The sequence below is a fragment of the Orbicella franksi genome, chromosome 9, assembly GCF_964199315.1.
Source record: "Orbicella franksi chromosome 9, jaOrbFran1.1, whole genome shotgun sequence".
Lineage (NCBI taxonomy): Eukaryota > Metazoa > Cnidaria > Anthozoa > Scleractinia > Merulinidae > Orbicella > Orbicella franksi.
The window spans coordinates 20,290,903-20,311,375 of record NC_138153.1 but is presented as its reverse complement, the minus strand read 5'-3'; the positions used below and the strand labels follow the sequence as shown (position 1 = coordinate 20,311,375).

The following is a 20,473-nucleotide window of genomic DNA, read 5'->3' as shown; positions in this document are numbered from 1 at the left end:
AAACCTGACCATCTTGTTGTACGGCGAATTCGAGAACATGCTGGAGATCAACGAGAACCGAGTCGTCCTCTACGACGTGTACCAATGAGACAAGAAGAAAAAAATGGAGAAAGTAGCCTTGAATAATTTACAATTGGATTATTTGGCACGGGCGAATCCGTCACTCTGCTGTGTTTTTCACGGCACGGTCCCTTGCGATCGGCTTCCAAGGACAGTACCTCAAGAAGGACCGACCGCTTACATCGTGAACACGGACCCTCACGATAAACCGGGATTTCATTGGATCGCCTTGTGGGCCGACAAGAACAAGTGCGAGATCCTGGACAGTTACGGTCTGCCGTTGGACACGTACGTCACCACCGGACCGATCCAAGCCTGGTTAGACCGTCATTTCAAGTACCAGATTCACAACGGCAAGAGTCTACAGTCCCTATTCAGTCAGAGTTGCGGCGGTTACGCCCTGATGTTCCTGATAGACCGAGCCGAAGGTCGTGACATGAACGAGTTCTTGAATCGTTTTAAGAAAAACGAGTTTGTGGAGAACGATCGTAAAGTAGGACAGATGTTAGAACGTTTGATCGTGGACGAGTTGGATTGGCTCAAGATTTGTAAAACCCCGTGTCACCAGGACACGTGCGGTTCCTACAGAGGAGTGCGTCATTTGTTATAAAGTAAGCTGTTCGAAATAAAAGACGTTCATTTTTGAGAAAAGGATGTTGCGTAGTGAAGGCAGATGGTTCCGTCGATTCTTAGAACTGTGTCGAGAAGAGAGTACGAAATTGTCCTCGGACGATCCTCTTCGACAGGTCATGGAACGCATTTTGGATTGCGACAGTTACCGTCGAGTCCGATTCATACTGGACCGGGAAAAAGATGATTGGCTTCGATACGTTCTGTTCCACCTGAGTATCAGAGCCAGACTTCAAACGAACGCTAGTCGAGATTACAAGTGTTACCCGTATTGGCACGTGCTTCGTTACGGCAATAAGTCCTTGCGCCATCACTTTGTGAGTGCATAAAAAGGGGCGACGGAAAATACAATGGTTCATTATGGATTTACTGACAAAACAAGACACATCATGGCTCTTCAGTTTCAAGGGCATAGACATTTGGACGACGTCATAGCCAGGTTAGAAAAACGCTATGGAAAAGCGGGTGGAAAGACGCCTCAACCCAGTGAGGCTCATTTCAAGAAAAACCAACCGCCAAAACGACAGCTCAATCTGAAAATACTTCAACCCGCCAGAAGACAAGTGTCTTTTCAACCGCCGTCTGTTCTTGACACCGGTGAATTACCAGCGACTGTGACCACGCGTAGGAAACGCAAGAGAGCCGCCCCTGCCATGCCGAAGCTTTCCGAGAAAGAAGATAGGAAAAGAAGAATGAAAAAGAGGCATTGGTACGAAGACAAGTTCGGAGACTTGAGTAAATTCGCCAAGAAACCTCGAAAAAAGAGATCGGCGCCTGCCAAGAAAAAAGGGCGTCCCAAGAGAGCCGCTGCCGAGAGGGCCATGGCCAAGATCAAGAGTCGGGCCAAGAAAAAACCCATCTGTTTCAATCGTAAGGTCACCCTATTGGGTCTGTTGAAACGCATCCCAGCCGTCAAGACCCCATTGGCCAAGTTGTTCAGATAAAAACGGAGCGTCTCGAAACCCTGGACCATTTCAAGATCATGGAACGGCGCAAAGCGTTTCAATTTCACACTCCGTCGAGTTTGTTGATAGCGGGTCCGTCGGGGTGCGGTAAGACGGTGTTCACCACCAAACTGCTCTTGGAGAACGGCGACTTGTTCCAACAGACACCGAAGAGTATTCATTACTGCTACGGATCGTGGCAAGACGGTTTCCAAAAGCTCAAGAAGGGTGGGGTCAAGTTTTACGAAGGCATCCCCGAAAGCGAACAGTTACCCCGATGGTTTCCTGGCGGGGGTGTGTTGGTCTTGGACGATCTGATGGACGAGGGTGGTAACGACAAGCGCGTGTTGGATCTCTTCACCAAACATTCGCATCATCGGAACATCACGGTGATTTACCTGTGTCAGGATCTATTCCCTAACGGAAAATTCGCCAAGACCATTTCCCGAAACGCTCATTACATCGCGGCCTTCAAGAACCCTCGGGATCAGTTGGGGATACGAAATTTACTTCTGCAATCGTTTCCCACGCAATGGCAGGAGGTGTTGGACACGTTTCGCAAGGTCACCGATCGACCTTACGGTTACATGCTATTGGATCTTCATCCAGCCAGTCAGGACGATCAACGCGTCCTCAGCAATGTGTTAAAAGACGAAGGATTCGTCCGATGCCATCAGTTTGCGACACCGTCATGCTGAGGAGCGAAGTCGAGTGGTTTCCTCTTTTCATTCACCTATGTAAAAACAGGCTCAAATACATCATGAATCCCCATGAGCTGGACTACGAACCGATGAGACAGGTCACGGAATGCGAGAGTTACCGTCAAGTGAGGTCCATCGTAAACGCATATAACGGTGAGGGTTTCGATGATTTGGTTCATAAGCAACGAGAACTCGCCGAGAAGAAGATAGAAAGAGAGAGGGGAATGGATAAAAATGAGCTCTTATGGTAGTGACGATTTCAACCTCTCGGCTCTGGAGGATTATTCGCCTTGGAGTCCATTGGCTCGAACGAGTACACCCATTCCGTCTGCAGCGGGTGTGGGTGCGAGTCTGAACACTCCTCCTTCACCGCTATCGTCCCTACCGACACCACCCCTGCCCAATGTCTCGCCCGTCGGAGTAGGCACCGCAGGCTCGGGTGCGCCACAGACCAACGTCACGGTGGGTGTCGGCAGTGCTGGATCCGTGTCGCGCGCCAATGTCACGGCAGGTGTCGGTGCACCCCGAATAACATCCGCCACACCTTTGGCACACGCTGTTCGAGGAGGGAAACGACCGAGACGCGTCCCACGTCAAAACACACCGACGTCCTCCAGTGATTCCGGCAGCCGCAGAAGAAGTAGCGCTAGTGGTAGCGGTGGAAGAGGCAGAGGCAGAGGCAGAGGCAGAGGCGGAGGCGGAGGCGGAGGCGGAGGAGGCGGAGGAGGCGGAGGCGGAGGTGGAGGTGGAAGTGGTGGTGACTCCACACCGCCTTCGTCGATTCGATCGGGTCGCGGAGGAAGAAGGCGAGGCACCCGTGTTCTCGACCAAGCCCAGATGCAGCAACAATTGGAGGAGATTTTGCGCCAACAACAACAAACGGCGGCGGGTCGACGAATCGCAGGCATCACGACCACGAATACGATCACGACTACCTATAAGAACGGACAACGTCCTACGGTGACTCGCAATTCGACCAGTGTACGAAACTGAGAACATCATGTTGAGAAGCGAAGTCAAGTGGTTCTCCTACTTCCTGCATCTATGTCGATGCTCTCGCTCTTACTGGGACGCGACCAGCATGGATCACGAAGACATGAAACGTATCGCGGACGAGTGCGATAGTTACAGACAAGTCCAGGATATCCTGAACCAATCCGTAGAAACCGCCTTCAAGGACGAGATCTGTGAATACGAGCAACAAGCTAAAAGGATCGAACGTCCCGACAGAAAGTCAGACTACGTTTGGCACTGGTTGGAAAAGAGTCATGAGTACTTCGGTCTGTTTATTGGATGAACCTTTTACCTCTGTGGTGGATTTGGACGTGTTGAGACGTTTGGACGGTTTGTATGCTTTCTACCACAAGTATTGGTGGTGTCGAAGGCAGATGTTCGGTTACTACAAATTGTGCAACGCCATTCTAAACGGACTGGCCTTACTGACTGCGGCAGCGAGCATCGTCGTGGGATCCGTGTGGAAAGATGGGTACGTGGCGGTAGGATTGACGGCTTTCGCCGCCGCACTGAAAGGATGGAACGATTTAAAGAAGTATTCGCTCAAGATGGACATGACCCAATTCGCTTACACGACGTACGAAAAGACATTGACTGAACTGAGGAACTACGCTCTGAGCGGTGTGGAGGAATTGGATGGGTTTTTGATCAAGATGCAAACGTTGGACGACGTGGTGACGGATTTCACACCTCCCACGTACGACCGATACTTTCGAGACTACGAAACACGATTCGTTCACGCGCCTCTATAAAAACGGACACGCGATCCCCTTCGTGAGTCATTCAAGGTGGAAACCCGACATGGTGAGGAGAAGGCGAAGGAGACGGCGAGTGGGAATACGTAGAAGGAGGGTCCAAACGGGAAAAGGGTTTTTTGGCAATTTGAAAAAAGCATGGAAGTTGTATTCAGATGTTCAAAGAAGAAGTAGAGCGGTGTAGAGAGACTATAAAAAGGACACGTGATCACCTGCCTACGTCATTCCAGTGGAAAAGTGCGTGCGTGTCAGAACACGACATGGTGGTGAGAAGGCGAAGGAGACGACGGCGAGTGGGATTACGTTGAGTAGGAGTAGGAAGAAGGAGGGTCCAAAGGGGAAAGGGTCTTGGTAAAATTGTCAGCACCGTAGCCAAGACGGTGTTGGGCATTCTCCAAGACTTGTGAATAAAAGAGCGGGACGAACCAACCGGACGTTAGACGTGAACGATGAAGCGGTTGCGACGACAACGTCGTTTCTTGACGAGCGTCCTGAAAGAAGCCAATCGAAATAAACGTCAACGGATGTTGCGTTACGCCGACAGAGATCAGATCAACGCCATCAGCGAGATGGTTCTCAATTTGCTGAAAAGGAGGATCCCCATCGACGCAACGACTTATGGGAAACTGAAAAGACATAAAAAGGTTTTGCGCGAAGTGGGTAGACGCAAAAACTCTCAAGCGCCGAAGAGAACATCTCCTCACCCAAAACGGAGCAGGGTTCTGGAGCGGTTTACACGGTTGTTTCAAAGCATGTTGTGTACGGTGAAAGGACGCGGTGAAGACGGTTACCCTTTGGAGGGGATCGACGTCATACCCAATTTCCCGCCGAGAGAAGGCGAGTCCAATACCATTCCTAAACTCGTGCAGTTGTTGCAAGATGCCAATCGTCGCGAAGCCCGATGGAAAGACTCGTACGATTACTTGAACAAGAGGTACCACGACCTGTATCAAGAGCACATGGCTTTAAAGTTCGGTGACTTCTGCCAAACCTGTCAAACGAAACGAGATACCACACCGCCCGGTGGGTGCATCGAGTTGTGCAGGGAGTGCGGTAAAGGCAAGCGAACCGTTCAAAGTCTTGAACTCGAGTTGGAAAAGAAAGACGAATCCATACGGTACTGGCAAGACTGTTACGAGACGGCCTTGAGAGAATTGTCCGAATTTCCTGACACGACCCTGAGTCAGCAGAAGGCATGAACGAAGTCATGATGGTGCCCGTTCAAGAATTCAATCGTTTGCAAGATTATTACAAGGGTAAGATCACCCAGAGCGCCTTGTTGACCAAAGCGGGACGTTTGGCCGCCGAAGAAGATCTCATCCTGAAAGACAAACGTATCCCCGCCAGCATGGCCGTCAAGATGACCAAACCCATGGCAAACGAAGAAGTCAAACTAGTGAAACGTATACGGACGGGCATACGCGGCACTCCCACGTACCAAGGAACGGTAGAACCCGAAGGCATGGCTGACGCACCTGTCGAACGTCTGTTGAAACAGATCATGAAGGGAGTCAACCAACCCCCCGCAGCTCCCGTGGTCATCAAACAAGAACCCGCTACACCTTCCACGTCCGGTTTCAAAAAGGAATCTAAAAAACCAACTGCCAAATCAGCCCCAGGCAAGAAGCCACCCGTGCCACCCAAACCAACTGCCAAATCAGCCCCAGGTAAACTCATGACCGAAGCGCAAAAAGATTTCTTAAGATCCATCGGTGTCGCCGAGAAATACATAGACGACGACGGTGGTTACAGTCCCAAAGGCAAGGGGAAGGGCAAGACGTACAAGAAGTCCAAGCAGACAGAAGCACAAAAGTTACAAGAAGGATGGGAAGATTTCGAACCTTGGAGAAAGGGACTGAAATATGACACTACCTAAGACAAGAAAAAACGTTGGAAATTGTAAACTTTATTGTTGTAATTAAAGTTACACTCTTTGTTGTTTTTTCAAAAAGAGTCTCTTTTGTTTTTCTTCAAGTCTCGCACGCCATGCCATCGTGGTACAGAGTATCCGAGGCATTCGATGTCACAAACAAACGTTCGATCCTTATTTGGTCCCCGAACGTCGACGAAGATATGAATAACAACCGAAACCTAATTCTGGAGGTGAACTCGAACACCGAGAAAGGGGTGTTGAAATAAAACATGCGATACACCTCCATGCGTATATGATCGTACGAAATGACACTGAAGGGAAAGAACACGGTGCCGTGAATGTACATGGGACTTCGAAACTCCGAGGATCGCGCAAAGTTCTCCATCTCGCGGTAGTACTGGAACCACACCGTGACGGGAAGGTGATAAGGCAAATGATTCCAGGAACGCGTCAAGGAATTGTGCGTCTCGAAGGGTTTTCCGAGGTCCCTCATATTAGCAAGGTGGTCATGAATCATTCTGCGCTGAGAGTCCACTGCAAAAATGAAAAAAATGACAGTGTCAGGTCCATAGTCCGTCCTCATGGTAAAACGAGGGGCCGCCGGGAAAGGGTAAGAGACAGCTCTCGAATCTCAATATCCCTTTGTCCCTCCACGCGTCTAACTTCTAATCTCTCGGGTCGGTTCCACGGGGAGACGCACACAACCGTGAATGTACAGGTCTCGATCCCGATACAGAGTCACGAAATTTCTGACAAAGGTATAATAACGTGTCCAAGTGCCGGGGTCGATGGCATACGGCAAATCATTCCACAGGTACGATCCTCGTGATGGCAGTGATAAGGTCTACCCTCACTACGATATCGCTCCAACTCTCGATCCATTCTAACTAAACGATCATTCGCACCTGCCGTTAACTGGTACTCCTCATCGTTATCATCTTCCTCCATTTCCTCGTCGGTTTCCAACACGACCTCAGGCTGAATATCGTCGATCACGCGTCGGCAGTTGCCGCAGGTCATAACCCGTCTCTCCATCTCCTGGTAGCATCGCCGATGCATGAACACGCCGCAGCAAGGAGTACGTCGGCACGATGCCAGAGAATCAATGTGAATATCTCTCTGACAAATAAAACACACTTGTTGAATCGGTGTTTCTTCGGGTAGACGACCCTGAAGGCGACGACTGCGTCTCGGCGGTTCATCGTCATCGTGTGATCGGGCACGACGGCGCCAACGTACTCGTCTCGGTGATCCTTCGGGGGACTGACTTCGAGTTCGGCGGCGGCTGACGTGCCCAGATTCAGTCTCCATCACCAAAAAACCGAAAAAATGCCAAATGCGCACCTCGCTTAATGTCCATCATGCACCAATCAAACGAAAAAAGCCGACATCACGTGATTTGGGTAGACCCGGGCGATAGGGGGTATCCCCCCACTCACGGTCGGATACTGGGTCCCGGTCGAGTGTGAACCTGGGATCCAGTTTTTACCGTAAGTATAAAAAGATCGGTTCGAACCGTTCAAGTCACTCTGAGTTTTTGACTTGTATCGAGCGCTGAAAAAATCATGGCACAGGAGCTGACCGATGAGGAGATGAACCAACAGATGGATCAACATGAAGCAGTGAGTATAACGTGCACCCTATGTAAGAAAGTCATCCTTAGAACCGAAACCTGCTCTCGTACCAAGTGCTGTCGTCACTACGTGCATTTCGATTGCTTCACCAGGGCACTCGATGATCAGATGGTGAACAAGGGGGTGACACATGAAAAGTTGTACTGTCAAATCTGTCACACACCGTGTTATCTAACTGCATTCGTGGCTTCCCTAGACAACTGACCCATGGAACTGAGACTCGTCGTCACCTCCTTTATCCTAGAATTCTACCTCCGTTTGGACTTGAGATTTTGTTTCGTTGTGTTTTGCGGTTACAAAGTCTCACGACATCTTTGTCACGCCTTGTTCATCACCTTCTTTTCATAGAGTCACTGGGATTGGTTACCGCCCGAGATCCAAGTGTACATAATCTCACTCGCGGAGTCGCAACTTGCCCTCGAGTGGAAAAGAGAAATCGAAAGAGAAATGAGATTCTCCAAATGGTTGGAGAGACCGAGTCCCGCCCCGTTCAATCAACTCATGATCGATACCCTACCTATGATTTTCGATTACAGAGCCACTGGAATCGGCTCCCCCCTGAGATGCAAGCCTACATCCTCCACTTCAGAGATGCCCAGGCTCTCGTCGAGGCGCGCGAACGTGAAATGAGGCGAGAGCTCTGTAAGGAGATACGCGCCTTCGCCAAGGTCCAAGCAGAATGGGGGCTAGGTCCAATCAAAGTGGCTCTAGAGACATGTCTACTAGATTATTGCCCCCAAGGAAAAGTTCCAGGAACGAAAAACAAGCACATGATCGTGCAGGGATTCTTCCCGGCCGAAGGCAACTTTAAGCGAGCCATATTTTTAGGGTACGGGTTAGAACATGCCTATCTCAGAATACCGCATGCTAAGAGTATGATATCCTCACCTCCCACAGAACAGTAATGACTGGGACCGATTGCCTCCTGAACTACAGGACTACATCATGCGCCTAGCTAGGAACCAATGCCTACTCGAGCGCAGAAGAAACAAAAAGTTACGTCGTCTTCTCAAGGAAATAATAGAATACGGCAAACTGAAAGAACAATGGGGCATAGGACACATTAAGATTGTGACAGTTCGATGTAATTCACCGTGTTGTATAAAAAAGAAGAAAAGAGACAGATTCACATATAAAAGAATATATGGATGTTACATCGACATTGACGATAAACCTCGAAAAACGTATTTAGCCGAATCTTACAAAGATGCTAAGAAACGCGGCCCCATAGAAAAGACTTTCATCTACCCCGTCGCTTATCGCTCCACCAAGTACGCCCATAATAGGTGGTTAAGAAAGCGTTCCAGCTCAACTTAGAATGTAAAAAAGAGTCCCTTTGAGTATGTTAATTAAAAAGCGATGTTCGTAACATTTTGTCTCATTCATGTCCTTTCACAGAACAGACGGACACACGACGAAGCCTTCCCCTTCGACGACGACGACGATGACTGGATCTTTGATCCGGCTCTCGACCGAGTGATGATCCAAACCGGAGGTGGCGGTACAAGACCCCTCCTAGAATTTGAATTAAGACCCGTAGGCGCTCGACGTAACTGGAGAAACGTCCTCAACAAACAACGATTCGAAGCCACGCTCAGACAACACAGAGACGTGACTCCCAGGGACAATCTAGGCCAAGAATTGACTCAGGCCCTTCAACGATCCATCGAGCAACAAATCGCTCAGGATCCTACCCTGACACCCAACTCCACGGTCCATTTCACCATGCAGTCCAGTGCCTTCACGCACGCCTTTCAATCCACCACCTTCACCGTGCGCGAATTCGAAGAAGGGAGTGAAAGACTAGACACTTATCTCCAGTCTCTCGCGGCCAAACTCAACTCCAACGAAGAATTCTCCCCCGACGACACGTTCACCATGGAAACCACCTTCATACGTACCCCAGGTCGTGGGCGCGGGCACAGAAAACGATACAAACCGAGCTGTGCAGCCGTACGGGGAATCGTCAAACGGTCGCGCGTGACCATCAAAAACAAAGACAATCTATGCTGCGCTCGCGCCATCGTCACCATGAAAGCCCTGGCAGATGCGAACGGAAATTCGCGCGACCCCGATTACCACAATCTCAAACAGGGGCTGCCCGTCCAAGAGCGATTGGCCAAAGAACTCCACCGTCTAGCCAACGTCCCCGAAGGACCTTGCGGCATTCCAGAACTGCAACAGTTTCAGGCCGCGTTACCTGGGTACCAGCTCAAAGTCCTTTCCATCGATCCACCCCACATGCTCATCTACGCGGGACCCGAACCCTCAGACAAGATCATTCGTCTCATCAAAGAAGACAGTCACTACGACGGATGTAACTCGTTCAGTGGATTCCTCAACAAATCCTACTTCTGCGACGAATGCAATCGAGGATACGATCACGACGACTTTCAACGTCATCCCTGCAACGGTAAATGGTGTCCCGCCTGCAAACGAAAGGACTGCCCCGATTTCATCGAAGCCAAACGACCCCTAGCACGTGGCAAGTTTCCTGCACCCACCTCGATCTGCCGATTGTGCCACAGAAAATTCTTCGGAGACCAATGCTACAACTACCACCTGCAACGGCGGAGCCTCAACATTCCATCCATCTGCGACACTTACAAAAAGTGTCCAGACTGTTGCCACGTCTACGAACCAAAACACAGGACTGGACGAGGAGGTGACCATCGTGTCCCCGATCACAGGTGCGGATGGGGCGAATGCCGCATCTGCGAAAAGAAAGTCTTTCTGCCGACGCACCGATGTTACATCCAACGCATACCCGAAGACGAAGACGAGCCCAAAAAGAAACGCGTGCCGCGCGACGAAGTCAAAGGTCGTCCCTTCGAAGAACCCGAACCCGGTGATCCAGACACGCGAGTCTGGGTGGACAGAGATCCGCCCCTTCAAGTGTACTGCGACTACGAAGCCATCACCGACGCCGAAGGGAATCAGACACCCATTCTACTCTGCCTAGAAGACGATGAAGAGGACCAATTCTGCTCCTTCTACGGTCCCAACTGCACCGCCGACATGTTCGACCACCTCGAATCCCTCGCCGTCGACGTGGACGGTGACGATCGGGACGTCATCGTCCTCTTTCACATTCTCAAAGGCTACGACGGGATGTTCATCTTGCAACACTGTTACGCCACGCATCGAGAAGTCACAGACCAAATCACCGTAGGCACCAAGATACTGTCCCTGAGATCCGACAGACTGACTTTCAAAGATTCCCTATGCTTTCTCCCGTTCCCGCTGGCCAACTTTCCCGCCACCTTCGGAATCCACGAACTCTGCAAGGGATTCTTCCCGCACAAATTCAACACCCTAGAAAATCAAGAGTACGAAGGACCCATGCCGCCGCGAGACATGTACGATCCCGACGGCATGTCCGCCAAAAAGAAAGCCGAATTCGAACACTGGTACCAAGAGAAAGTCAATGACAACTACCATTTCGTACTAAGGCAAGAAATGGAAGCCTACTGCGAGTCGGATGTCAAACTCCTCAAAGCAGGCTGCCAAAAGTTCCGGCAAGAATTCAAACAAAAAGCGGACTTTGACCCCATGGAGAAATGCGTCACCATCGCCTCCGCCTGCAACCGATTCTGGCGCAAGAAACTCGTCCCGATCAACATCATCGCCTCCAGACCGCCTCGAGGATGGCACGGCGCACGATCCAATCAGTCCGTCAAAGCCCTGAAATGGCTAGCCTGGCAAGAACACTTGTTGCAACACACCGACCAAGGCGATCGTATCCACACCGTGCGAAACGGAGGTGAAGTCCGACTTGCCAATCACCTCGTGGACGGATACGATCCAACCACTCGAACCGTCTACGAATTCCACGGATGTCTATGGCACGGATGTCCTCGCTGTTTCCCTCTAAAACGAGACCGATATCCCATCTGTCACGCCGATCGCACCCTACACGAAGTCTACGAGTCCACGCTCAAGAAACATGACCTTCTCAGTCACCAAGGCTACCAGCTCTGCGTCAAGTGGTAATGCGACTGGGACCTAGAAGTCAAAACCGACCCAGATCTCCGCCAGTTTCTAGACACGTTCCAAATCGTCGAACCGCTCGAACCCAGAGAAGCCTTCTTCGGAGGGCGCACGAACGCTGTCAAACTACATCACGTGACCGACGTGGCTCAAGGAGAACAAACCAAGTACGTCGACGTGACGTCGCTCTACCCCTGGGCCAACAAGGAAGGCGAATACCCCATAGGACACCCGCAAGTCATCGTCAACCCCCAAGATCAAGACATCCATCACTACTTCGGAATGGCCAAAGTGGACATACTACCACCTCACGAACTTTACCATCCCGTTCTACCTTTTCGACACGGAGGTAAACTCACCTTCCCACTCTGCCGATCGTGCGTGGAACACGAAATGACCAAACCACTCCTAGAGAAATCGTATCACTGCCCTCACACGGCCGAGCAACGCACGCTACGAGGGACCTGGTGCACACCCGAAATCCAGAAAGCCGTTGCCATGGGATACACGCTCAACAAGATACACGAAGTCCACCATTTCCCGCCAGAACAACGCCGTAAAGGACTCTTCGCCGATTACGTGAACACCTGGCTAAAAATCAAACAGGAATCCGCTGGCTACCCGAACTGGTGTAACACCCCCGAAGACAAGACACGGTACGTGCAACAATACCGACAGAAAGAAGGTATCGCTCTCGATCCGACCATGATACAGAAGAATCCCGGACGCAAAGCCACCGCCAAACTCATGCTCAACTCTTTCTGGGGCAAGTTCGGCGAAAACATACACAAACCCACTACCCAAGTCGTCTACAACGCAACGCAACTCTTTGAACTCGTTTCCAATCCCTTCAACGACATACGACAAGTCAGAATCGCCAACGACGAAGCCCTAGAGGTCGTCCACACCGAACTCAAAGACAATCAACCCGATAACGGACGAATCAACATCTTCGTCGCCGCTTTCACCACCTGCTGGGCTCGGCTCAAATTATACAGCTACCTGGAACTGTTAAAGCAACAAGTTCTCTACTTTGACACCGATTCCGTCATCTACTCGCACAAACCAGGTCAATACGATGTACCGCTAGGCGATTACCTGGGAGAGATGACCAACGAACTCGACGACGGCGATTTCATTGTCGATTTCACTGCCGCTGGACCCAAAAATTACGGATACAGAACCCACCAAGGGAAAGTCTGCTGCAAAGTCAGAGGCTTCTCACTCAATGTACGAGGATCACGCCAACTCAATTATGACGTCATGAGACAAAATCTACTCGACGAACTCACACAACCTCTCGAGGAACGACGCAACATCCACGTTATCAACCCCAACTTCTTCTGGAGAAACCCAGCCACCAAACATCTCAGAGTCATCACACGAATCAAACGCTACGGACTCGTCTTCGACAAACGCGTCGTAGACACGGACACTTTCATGTCGTTTCCATACGGATACACACCATTGTAATTTTTACTTCCTGTAAATCAATAAAAATCAATTTTGAAACTCACTTCCGGTCTATCGCCTTATTTGGGAATGCACGTGACCTGTGACGTCACGGGGTCATGTTTTGCTCACCAAGGGGCCATCTTGGATTTTACAATTTAAGAGAATGTATGGGAAAATCTTGGTCACGTGGTATGATCCCTGGCTCCTGATTGGTTACTGCCCCTATGAGCGCTATTTACTACTTACACTACTCGAGAGATTTTAATTGTTGTACTGCAGTTGCTGCAGGCACTTTGGTGACTTGTAAATTTCTTTCCTAAATGCTGACCTCAATGGCTCATGGTTAGTCTCAATGTCTCATCTGTATAGGTATTGGTCAAACTTGTCACACAACCAAGTGATGGCGACCATCTCGCTTGACTTATGCATAATGAGACTGTCAGTAGGGGCTCAGTAAGCGTAAGCAGGCTGGCTATCTTGCAGCAATATGGCTCCTAAGCGAGACTGTTGTTTACATTGGACAGTGATTGGCTTGCTTGCATCATAGTAGAGAAGAACAGATGCCTCTGTCAGGAACTTCTTGATCATGTTCATTGCAAGGCAGTGTTGTTCCAAACACTAGAACTCCACATTGTATCTTTCAGGTATCTGAGTGGCTATCTCATGTCTGATAGGTGAGGGGTAAACTTTGCAAGATAGGTCATCAACTTCACCATGGTGATAACCTCCGGTTCAAGCATCTGCAATATGGCCTGGATCTTCTTTGGGTTAGGCCTTAGGCCCTGAGAACCGATAGGTGACCCATGAATTTCACACTTGACAGGTGCTGTTTCACTTTGGCACAAATCAACAATAGCTTCCAAAGGCAGTATTTCTTGAGAAAAGTGGGCTCATTTTGTTTTGTGACTGTTGTGTACTTCTTGGTCAATACTGCCAAATCCAGCAATCAGGAAGTCATCTGCTATCACTTCCACTCCTTCCAGATCCTCCACAACTTGTACACTGTACATTCCCACACCTCTGGTGCTGAACAGATATCAAGTGGCATCCTCTCCAATCTGTACCACCTGCTAGTTTTGAAATGCCGATCATTTATCAATTTCCTCTACAACTTCCTACTGATTTATTATCAGTTATTATTCAAGCCAAGTACGTGATTTCAAAATCAAAGCTTTCATAAAATTGTCATTTTCACACGTATGTAATAGTTTTAGAAATTTTGCCACTAGGAAGTTGTCTTTATTGTGGGTGCCACGTTTCTCACAACGCCCTAGTTTTTTCACAAGCATAGGCAATATAAGATGACGTGCAACTTCTTTTAGTCAGAGATTGTTAGTGAAGTTACACCGCTACTGTGCTACGATCAGAGAATCCAAGTTACCCATATTTCGAGTGTATTTCGCTGTCTCTCTGCTACCTTTTGGGGCGAGTCGTCAACCAAAGTACGTAAGTTCTTATTGTTGTAGTTATTTGCTAAGTCGCGAATTGTTAGTCTTTTCTTTGTCAGGAAAAGGTTTCATTTAGTTTATCTAGGTTTTGTTGAAATTGCTTTCACAGCTCTACTCTTGCTAGGGCTTATTGTCATGATTACCAAATTGTGATTCTTTGACGCTATGTTTAGGTATTTTGCGCGATGGCCGTTGATATCTTCGTTTGTTATAACAAGAGTTGTTATTGTTGCAAAATAAAAATGAACGATAAAAATTTTACACATTTCGATGTCGTCATGACATCATTATCAAGTGACAAGAAAATAACGGTTTAACAGTGTTATATATGCGGCGAGAGGTGTGATTGTTCATTAACTTATTTGTTTAAACAAATAGTTTTGCGCGGATGGAATTCGATTGTTTGTTCAGGCTAGGTTTCTTCTTTCTAATAAACAGTATTTCATAAATCAAACAATCCAGTTTTCCGTTGCATTTCTTTAGGACGGAAAAATTATTGGCAAGGTCGTCAATGTTATAAAGGCCATGATCGTTCTTTAAATGCTTTCTGATTGCGGAGAACCTGTGTTCATCAATACGTTGGTGCAAATGCCGGCTGGTATACCCGACATACTCTGCATCGCACAGATCACATTGATAATTGTACACTACGCATTGACAACTAGCTTCTGACAACAAGCTACCATTTATTGGTATGGAAATACTTGAGAAAGGTCACGAACTGGAAACCAGTGTTTACCAGAAGCCAACAAATACCGGCCTACTACTCCATTACCAAAGCCATGTGGACAAAAGGTACAAGAAATCGCTCATTAAAACCATGGTAAACCGTGCTTTTTACCTTTCATCCACATGGGAGTCTTTCATGACTGAATGTGATCGCCTGAAGCTGATGTTTACGAACCTCAAGTACCCTGAAAGCCTAATTAACTCCATCATTTCTCACTTTGTCACCTCAATGATGACCAAAGATCCTCTCGTGCCACCTCAGCCACCCGTCAATGAAGATACTGTTCACCAAGTGGTATTGCCATTTAAAGATCAAACGTCGGCCGATGCAGTGAAAAAACAACTATCTGACCTGAGCAAAAAACTTGATCACACTCTTCAACCAGTATTCAAGAGTCGCAAAATCTGTGAAGATCTCAAGATGCGTGAACCAAAACCACCTCTAAGGCTAAATGGTGTGAGCTGTTTGACACTTTTACACAGAAAGAAACAAGAGACCCCAACTTGAAGGACATTACAGAATTCGTTGAGGCCAGATCAAGAGTGACCAACCATCCTATTTTCGGTAAGATTTAAGGTGAACCGAGCCGATCCAGCAATCTCAAGCACAACGACAGCTCAAAAAGGGATGCAAGGTCATTTGCGGTGGATGTGCAACCGAAGCCAACCTAGTTGCCATTAAGCACTTCAGAGAAGAAAGTATTGAAGTGTCCCTCGTGCAACAAAAATCATTGGCTTTCGCAATGCAGCAACTTTAGAAAATTACGTTTAAGCAATCGACTCAAGTTTGTTCGTGCTAAAAAACTGTGCTTAAATTGTTTAGTATCAGGACAGTTTGTACAAGACTGTCCAAAGCGAAGCTTCTGTCGCATTGAAGGCTGTATGAAAAAGCACTCTACCTTTCTACATGAGAAAGAACAAACCCAGGAAATAACGCCATCACAACCAAACCAGAGTAATGGGGCTACAACCACCGAGATAAACACAACCGCACCACAAGTGAGTAATGGCTACGTCCAATGTGGGACGTTTCAAGCATCTAGCGACTCCTCCATCATAGGATTATCGATTGTGCCTGTGAAGGTTAAAGCGAAGGGCAAGACAACAAAGTGCTAACATACGCGTTCCTGGATTTCGTATCGAACACTTCATTCTGCACTGACGTGCTACTCCCAAAACTTGACGCCAAGGGAGTGAAAACCACCCTTTCACTTACTATGATGCAAACGACCAATGAAGCAATTGAATGTTCTCTCGTTAACCTAGAAGTTTCCGATCTCAGCGACCACAACGTAATAGAGCTACCGAAGGTTTACTCTAGACCCAGTCTTCCCGTATCAACCGACGCTATAGGCACACAAGAAGATGTAAACCGCTGGCCACACCTTAAGGGTATCACAGTACCCAACATCGAAGCACAAATTGGCCTTTTGATTGGCAGCGATGTACCACAAGTACTGCAACCAGTGGAAGTGAGGGAAAGCAAAAATGGCGGTCCCTCTGCTACGCGTACCATTCTTGGATGGGTGCTTAATAGACCCCTTGGACAGACAGGGCCTAAGGAGCCAACCGCTAACTTCATCGATGCCAATGCAAACCTCAGCAAGTAATTTGAAGATTACTGTAATCTAGAGTTTAACGACTCGAGGTACGAGCCCAAGATGTCTATGACCCAGAATGATTGATGTGCATCAGAAATCATGGAAAGTACTGTGAGGCTTTCAAATGGTCATTATGAAATTGGTCTGCCATGGAAAAGTAATCTGCCATGTTTTGAGAACAAGTCCCAAGCCGAATCCAGACTGCAGCCACTAAAGAGACGCCTTCAATGAGATGAAACCCTTCGAGAGAAATACAAGGATTTCATGGATGACCTGCTACACAAGAATTATGCCGAGAAGATAACTGGCATGGACTTGTCTTTGAAAGACACATGGTACCTACCGCACCATCCAGTATTTCACCCACAGAAGCCAGACAAGGTCCATGTCGTATTTGACTGTTCAGCAAAGTATCGTGGCACTTCTCTCAACGATCAGCTGTTACAGGGGCCGGATCTAACCAGCACGCTGGTTGGTGTGCTAACACGATTCTGAGAGGAACCAGTGGACATGTCAGACATAGAAGCAATGTTCTATCAAGTTCAAGTTCAGCCAAGCGACTGTAACTATTTGAGATTCCTTTGGTGGCCAGGCAGCGACCTAGAAAAGGATCCAGAAGAATACCGAAGGTTGGTCCATTTGTTCGGCGGCACTTCGTCCTCAAGCTGTGCTAACTACGCCTTGAGGAAAACCACTGACCATAACAAAGAAGACCTCGATGCAGCCGCAGTGGAGACCGTAAAGCAAAATTTCTATGTAGATGACTGCCTTTGTTCAGTTGCAACAGACACACAAGCTGTTCGTTTGGCAGGACAACTCCGTGAGCTATTATCCAAAGGAGGCTTTCACCTAACCAATTGGATATCCAATTCAAGAGAAGTAATCAACTCAGTTCCTGAGTCAGAAAGAGCACCCTCAGTTAATGATCTTGACCTCAACAAGAATTTAGTGCTAACTGAAAGAGCCTTAGGCGTCCAGTGGAATGTTCAAGCAGACACCTTTAGTTTCAAAATCGCTAACAAAGAAAAATCAGCTACAAGAAGAGGAATTCTGTCCATCGTCTCTTCAATCTACGATCCACTGGGTTTTGTATCCCCGTGTATTCTACCTCCCAAAGCTATCCTACAAGACCTGTGTCTTAAGGGCCTCGGATGAGACAACCAGATGTCGGAACTTAGCAAACAGAAATGGGAAGCCTGGCTTAGAGAACTGCCTAAACTAGAACAATACAAAATTCCCCGATGCTTCAAACCTCCAGACTTCTCAGGCATCCAACAACATGAGCTTCATCACTTCTCAGACGTGTCTAGTCAAGGCTATGGAGCAGTTTCATATCTCCGACAAATCAACGTGAACGGTAAAGTCCACTGTTTCTTAATCATGGCAAAGTCGAGATTAGCTCCCCTAAAGGCAATGACGATTCCGAGAATGGAATTATCCGCAGCAGTTTTAGCAACAAGACTAGATCACATGATCAGACAAGAACTCGATTTGCCCGTTGACAACTCTACCTTGTGGACCGACAGCACTTGCGTTCTTCAATACATAGAGAACAAGGAAAAGAGATTCCAGATCTTTGTCGCCAATCGTGTTTCAGCAATATCGGACCAGTCCACAGCAACCCAATGGCGATATGTTGAGACATCGCTAAATGCAGCTGACAAAGCATCCAGGGGGATGACAGTTGACGCGTTAAGGAATGATCGCTGGTCACAAGGACCCCCTTTCAAAAGCACCCTAAGGAGACCTGGCCATAAGGACCCGCTGATATTGGCGAGATCTCCAACAGTGACCCAGAAGTCAAGAAGACCGTTGAAGTGTTTGTAAATAAAACAAACGATCAAAGCAACCACATTAATGAGGCAATCGAGAAGTTTTCCTCATGGACCCACCTGAAGAAAGTTATGGCCTGGGTGTTACGTTACAAGCAAAACCTGAAGAAGAAAGGTCAGCGCCACAAGGCAAAGGAAGATATCGATTACCAATCAGGTGTCAGTAAAATCACACCATTGAGTGTGTCTGAAGTCAACGAAACAGAAAAGGAAATCGTCAAGTTCATGCAGAAACAAAACTTCAAAGAAGAATTATCAGCTTTAAGTCGAGTCAGACGAGTTTGCAAGGAGCTGGAGAAAACGGCAACCAAGAATCCTACAAAGAAGAGTAGCAGCATTTACGAGCTCGATCCTGTTTTCGAAAACGGCCTCATCTACGTAGGAGGACGTCTGCACCAAGCACCAATCGAGAATGATGCTACACACCCAGTGATTCTTCCAAGAAAGCATCACATCATCAAGTTAATCATCAAACTTAACCACTGAGCCTCTGGTCACTCTAGAGTTGAGTACACCCTGTTATTGATCAGAGATAAATATTGGATTGTCAGGGCGTGATCAAGTGTACGCAACATGGTCAGTGCGTGTTTCAATTGCCGGCGACGTCAAGCCCCAGTAATGCAACAGAAAATGGCAAGCCTACCGGAGGAGCGAAAAACGCCTTCAAAGCCACCATTCATGCATGTAGGGGTTGATTGTTTTGGTCCCTTCACTGTTCGTCGCAGACGGACAATTGCTAAAAGATATGGTGTATTGTTTACATGCCTGGTTATCTATGCAGTCCATATCGAGGTGGTCTATTCTTTTAGACACCGAGTCTTTCTCAAGGCTCTTCTACGTTTCACTGCAAGGAAAGGACGCCCAGAACAACAGAGGCAGCTTTGTGAAAGGTGAAAAGGAGCTTTGCGAAGCCCTGCAAGCATGGAATCAAGCTCAGATTTACGACTTCCTGCTACTGCAGGATGTCAAGTGGATATTCAACCCACCTGCTGCATCACACCACGGAGGAGTGTGGGAAAGATGCATAAGAACAGTGAGAAAAGTCATGAAAGTGCTACTCAAGCAACAAGTTCTTGACAATGAAGGTCTTAACACGCTGATGTGTCAGGTGAAATCCATTGTTAATGGAAGACCAATCACCAAGGTATCTGATGATCCAAGGGGTCTCAACACACTAACACCTAATCATCTTCTGCTACTTCGAGCAGGAACAGCAATCCCACCCGGCGTATTTTCCAAGGAAGATAACTACACCTGTCGCAGATGGTGCCAAGTGCAATATCTTAGCAATATCTTCTGGTCACGCTGGACCAGAGAGTACATGCCGTCACTGCAGCAATGTCAAAAGTGGAACAAGCCTCAGTGCAATCTCGCCATGAATGATATTGCGCTTCTTCTTGATGAGAATATGCCCCGCAGTCTTTGGCCACTAGCACGAGTACTGGAAGTACACAGCAATCGCAAGGATGGGCTAGTACGCTCGGCTAAAGTCAAGACAAAGACGTCCGTATTAGTGCAACCCATCAATAAGGTTGTTCTACTCAAGGCTGCAGAGATGAGAAGCAAGAATTGGCTTAGTTTAGCTAGTATTATGGACATTATAACCATAAACTTAACTATGATAACTAATCATAGTTTTAGCGTTTCAAACCTTTTATAGTTAATGTGTAAAGGCTATTTGTAATGCCTTTAAGGGGCCGGAATGTTAGTTTTGAAACGCCGATCATTTATCAATTTCCTCTACAACTTCCTCTGAGTTGTTATCAGTTATTATTCAAACCAAGTACGTGATTTCAAAATCAAAGCT

The 20,473-nt window shown here is 47.9% G+C and overlaps 1 protein-coding gene across 1 annotated transcript; it reads left to right on the top strand.

The window, feature by feature from the left end:
- The first annotated feature begins 8,641 nt into the window (after positions 1-8,641).
- Positions 8,642-11,947, top strand: LOC145497902 (uncharacterized). The gene has a single exon (XM_081477779.1). The coding sequence runs from the start codon at positions 8,971-8,973 to the stop codon at positions 11,602-11,604; it is 2,634 nt and encodes an 877-aa protein (XP_081333905.1). The 5' UTR covers positions 8,642-8,970; the 3' UTR covers positions 11,605-11,947.
- The last annotated feature ends 8,526 nt before the right edge of the window (positions 11,948-20,473 follow it).

What these genes read in the sequence shown, in the direction of transcription:
- LOC145497902 (XM_081477779.1), top strand. Translation starts at nt 8,971, where the DNA reads ATGTTCGTAACATTTTGTCTCATTCATGTCCTTTCACAGAACAGACGG.